The following is a 4,810-nucleotide window of genomic DNA, read 5'->3' as shown; positions in this document are numbered from 1 at the left end:
GATTAAATACCCTTTTGATTAAGGCGACGTGGAATGGAGAGACACACTCCTAATCTATTATCCCCGCAAGAGGATCGTTGGCGATCGACGGTCCAGATTAGCGGGCCGCCGGGACTCCTGCTTGGTATCGCGATTCGCACTCCCCCCTCGCCCGACGCCCGGTCTGATACATAAGGCGTATGATAAAGAGCATCCACAAGTACCAAGGAAACGCATAATGCCAGCTGCCAGCTTCCATAGTATTTCCGGAAAGCACAGCATTACTTGACAGGCTATCCATGATTAGACAGTAGACTACCAAGGTAGGAAGATAGTCTGAGTAGGAAGCTAAGCACATTTCCTGATACATGAATAGAATACATCATTTGTGGCACTCGCAAGCCGAGAGCCCAATTGAAGTCTACCTACCCAACGTGCTGGCAAGCACAACACACAGCCAATAAGCACCCAAGCAGGGAACATTTTTGAGATAATTTGTGGAATGATGCAATGGCTGCCCAGAAAACAGAGTTAAAATGAAAATGGCAGCATCAGAGCTTCTTTTAGCATGCCCACCAGTTAAGAAAGTCCCAAGATCCGACCAGTTTCAAGGTCTATATCGATGTCAAAGAAGCAAGGACGAGTTGGCAAGCCTGGCATGGTGCTCATGCTCCCAACCAATGGATATATAAATCCAGCACCAATGCTTGCTCTCACATCCCTTATGGGTATGATAAAACCTGTGGGAGCACCTTTCAAAGATGCATCATGTGAGAAGGAATACTGTGTCTTAGCCATGCAAATTGGAAGCTGAGTGAAGCCCTGTCTGTTGTACGTCTCAATCTGCTTCTCTGCCTGCAAAAGAAAAGCCGAATCCAATTTCTTTGTTAACTTGACCCACATGGACGAATAAACCTAAAGACTACATCCAGGGTTAAAACGTGCCAGTGTTACAATGCTTGGACAATTCACTTCATTAAAGAAAAGCTAAAATAAACTCCTTTTAGCTGTAAGGAGACATACAGATTGATAACACTTGAAAACAGAATTCTGCAACTACCAGACTGGCTATGAACCTGAATTACTTACCTCTGGTGAAAACTCAACACCATCTGCCCCATATGATTTAGCTATCATCTCTATTTTCTGTTTGATGCTAATATCTAATGGGTATAGAAACTTTAGAGTTGTCTGGTGCTGTTCACATGCCCTTTCCACTGCAAGTCCGAGATCCACCTGTACAAACGTTTCTTGGTCAGATGGAAACAAGGTGAACAATCACTTGAACAAGCAAAATGATGTCCATGCATAGCTATAGACCAGGAAAGTTAATGATTGGCACAGAAAATACAGGTTCAAGCCGAACAAGGGATCCGTGAGTGAGCGTGCATGTAGGCGGCGGGGGGGGGGGGGGGGGGGGGGGGGGGGCGGGGGAGAGGGAGAGGGAGAGGGAGAGAGGGGATCTTCTTCACTGGCAGTTTAGCATCATACAGTATGCAGGCATCATTTCCAGGGCTGATTTGGTTGTTTGGCATGCTGCGGTTTCTTCAGTTTCTTTGCCGTACATGCAGGTCACTTGTGACTCTTGTATTTTACATTCATAGGAATTATTACAATTAACCTTTACAAAAAAAAGAGAGAGACATGACGAACCGCTCCAGCTCCACCATGAGCATGATGCGTACAAATAACAGCATCAAAAGCCCCAGCACTTATAGCGGCTTCTTTTACAGCCAAAAGCTCAGCTGTTGTATCTGTTGCAAACATGTTAATGGCCACTACAACATTCACACCATAAGCTTTAGTATTCTGAATGTGCCTAGCCAAATTCGAGCACCCGTTCTTCACTAACTCAACATTCTCTGACTTGTAAGTATGATCAAGAGGCTTCCCAGCAACAACCTCAGGTCCTCCACCATGCATTTTTAAAGCTCTGACAGTAGCTACAATTACAGCGCACTGGGGATTGAGTCCACTATACCTACATTTTATGTTCATGAACTTCTCAGTGCCAATGTCAGCTCCAAACCCTGCTTCAGTAACCACAAACCCTTTCTTGCCAACCAACTTCAGTGCAATCTGATCAGCCACAACTGAGGAATTCCCATGTGCTATATTTGCAAAAGGCCCTGCATGAACTAGGACTGGTGTTCCCTCTAGTGTTTGCATCAGAGTAGGGTTGATTGCATCCTTCATAAGTACTGTCAATGCACCTCCGACCCCTAAATCATCAGCAGATACAGGGTCACCCCCCCGGCTGGTGCCTATGACCATTTTGCCCAGCCTCTCCCGCATGTCTGCCAAAGATGTTGTTAATGCCAGCACAGCCATGATCTCACTAGCTACTGATATGTCAAAGCCTGTCTCCCTCGCCATGCCTTTCTCCTCAGGTCCTTGGCCAACTGTGATTTTCCTCAAGAATCGATCATTGACATCCATCACCCTCTTCCAAGTGATTTGCTCTGGATCAATATCTAACCTGGCAAATCGTTTCACCTCTGCAGGTGTAAGTTCAGCAGGGTTTGCCTTCTGAATCCCGAGCTTCTTCAGACGCTTCAGCATGATTGGAGCAAATGAGCGTTTTCCTTCCTTGTCTGCAGGACAAAGCCTATTGAAGAGAGCTCTGTCAGACTGAGTGGACTCGTGAAACATGCGAGCATCTATGGCAGCAGCAAGGAGGTTGTTGGCTGCTGTGATGGCATGTATGTCCCCAGTCATGTGCAGGTTGAACTCCTCCATGGGAATAACCTGACTGTACCCACCTCCAGCAGCTCCACCCTTGATGCCAAATGTAGGACCTTGACTTGGTTGCCGGACGCAAGTTACCACCTGCAAACCGTGCAGCCATATCCTCATCTCAAATCCTGTCCAATTTGTACAAAAATCAGGAAGCACTAAAGAATGCCTTTCACAAGTTCCTTCTTAACGAATGCACCAGGCAACATGGCTCTATTGAGTGTACCTTCTTCTCCAAGTGAGCTCCAAGAGCTTGGCAAAGTCCAACTGTAGTGGTCGACTTTCCTTCACCAAGGGGTGTAGGTGTGATGCCACCCACGACAACATAGAATCCATCAGGAGAGTCCTTGAGCTGATCATATGCAGTAAGCAGAACCTGAAAAAGGTACAAAGTTTGATTTCTTGTCACATCCAATCTATACTGCCATCTTGCAGAGAACTATGCTGCTCTTCCATTAATATAAGAGCCCCTAGCTTTATTGAAGTTGGAAGGGTCCTTTCAAAGAAACATTCTCTGTCATGTGACTAAATGGTCTCAAGAACATGAAAGATTGATTGAGTAACTAAAAGCAAATGACATCACTGAAAAATCAGACAAATTCTACTATCTCAAGTGATCTTACTGAGAAATCGAGTGAAAGTGCAGGAGAAATCAGACAAGTTCCACACACTGCAGTGAAATTGTAGGTGTTCTTAAAGACATTTTGAACTGTCACATACAAATTATCGTTCAACAATCAACATAAGATTCACATCTGAACGTTGCCTGATCAGAGATGGCAAAGTCCTTCACGCAGAGAGACACGCTCTGTCATGGAACTGCAAATCTATAAAGAAAAGCAGCTGAAATCAACTGAACCTACAGAAAAATTAGACAAATTCCACTGCCTCAAGTGATCTGATCTGCAAATTGAGTGAAAAATCGCTCTCTCAAGTGATGTGTCTCAAGAAAAGCAGATAAAATCAATTCAGCGTACAGAAAAATCAGAGCAATTCCACTGTCTCAAATGACCTGATCCAGAAATTCTGTGAAAAATCACTCTTTCAAGTGAAGCTTCACCTGTTTCTAGCGAAAAAATCGAATTGATTAGGAAGAATATTGTGTGTTTCCAAAGACAATTTGAAGACGAGGATGGACCTTAGCCTTAGCTTTGCCATAGGATTCATACTGATGGGGCTCCAGCCCCAGCTCTGATGCGATAAGGCTGATGGGGAAGGGCTCCACAGAGTTTGCAACATCTATGTCTGCAGGAACAGGGGAGACCACTTGAAGCTTGCGTGCTGTTGAGAAGGGTGCCATGTCTTCCCTTACAGAGTCACACACACACACACACTCTCTCTCTCTCTCTCTCTCTCTCTCTCTCTGGGTAACGCAGTATGGTGAGCAGAGACTTTCACATCATCATATCATCATATCAATATAATTATGATGATTTTAATGGTAGTATGACTTTCAATGTCATTTATATATCCAATGGTAGTAGGGCTGTCATGGCAGTTTTATATTCCGAGTATAATATTATGATAATTGTGTTGGTTTATTCTTAGTAGTTACTAGTAATATGATAGTTATAAGCCCAATATAATCATATTATGTTTACTATGCTAGTGATGTGCCCCTTGGATTTTGAGTATACAATGATGATTTATTATTAGCTTATGTCTTTACAGCCATGACAAAACGATGGCTTTCATAATAAGCTTTAGTGTGGGTTCAAACCCCAACATGGTTATGGACCTCTATGGATCAATCAAATGTTGAAATATGAAGGGTTATGTTTATAAAATGATGGAAGTGTTGGATTTAGGATTGAGATAATGCACATACACAACTTGGAGAAGAGAAAGCTTAAGAAAGCACAACACAAAGTGTAATGAGAGATATTAATAGACAAGATTTACAAGACTTAGTATGCCACAAAGTGAATAAGATATATATGCAAGGCTAGCGAAAAAACCCTTCTAGAGAGGGAAAAATATTCCCCATTTGTCATAAGTGTGTCCATGCATATCTCTACACAAATTTGGTAATAAATCCCCCCTAAGAGTGATGCAATGAACAAAGCTAGCACTCATGCACAAGGAAGTGCCAAGC

At 43.4% G+C, this 4,810-nt stretch overlaps 1 protein-coding gene across 2 annotated transcripts; it reads right to left on the bottom strand.

Annotated features, from left to right (window-relative positions):
* Window positions 1-316: 316 nt before the first annotated feature.
* Window positions 317-4,139, bottom strand: THFS (10-formyltetrahydrofolate synthetase). 2 transcript variants are annotated; one of them, XM_087697767.1, is made up of 5 exons: window positions 3,854-4,139; window positions 2,942-3,091; window positions 1,633-2,808; window positions 1,069-1,215; window positions 317-834 (listed from the first exon to the last, which is right to left on the bottom strand). In XM_087697767.1, exons 1-5 carry the CDS (start codon window positions 4,013-4,015, stop codon window positions 559-561), a joined length of 1,911 nt encoding a protein of 636 aa, XP_087553893.1. In that variant the 5' UTR covers window positions 4,016-4,139; the 3' UTR covers window positions 317-558. The 2 variants fall into 2 exon arrangements, with proteins under 2 accessions (XP_087553893.1, XP_087553894.1); XM_087697768.1 differs by lacking the exon at window positions 3,854-4,139 and having other exon boundaries at window positions 1,633-2,843; window positions 2,942-3,079.
* Window positions 4,140-4,810: the final 671 nt, after the last annotated feature.

The sequence above is a fragment of the Lygodium microphyllum genome, chromosome 17 (genome assembly GCF_053477565.2).
Source record: "Lygodium microphyllum isolate KBCC chromosome 17, Lygodium_microphyllum_v1.1.10, whole genome shotgun sequence".
NCBI classification, from domain to species: Eukaryota; Viridiplantae; Streptophyta; class Polypodiopsida; order Schizaeales; family Lygodiaceae; genus Lygodium; species Lygodium microphyllum.
The sequence above is the reverse complement of the archived record's forward strand: the minus strand, read 5'-3'. Positions and strand labels throughout refer to the sequence as shown.

Coding starts and splice junctions, on each gene's coding strand:
- THFS (XM_087697767.1), bottom strand. CDS start 4,015: ATGGCACCCTTCTCAACAGCACGCAAGCTTCAAGTGGTCTCCCCTGTT. Junction 3,092..3,853: donor ATGGCAAAGCTAAGGCTAAG/GTCCATCCTCGT, acceptor TACCTTTTTCAG/GTTCTGCTTACTGCATATGA. Junction 835..1,068: donor GTGTTGAGTTTTCACCAGAG/GTAAGTAATTCA, acceptor TTTCTTTTGCAG/GCAGAGAAGCAGATTGAGAC.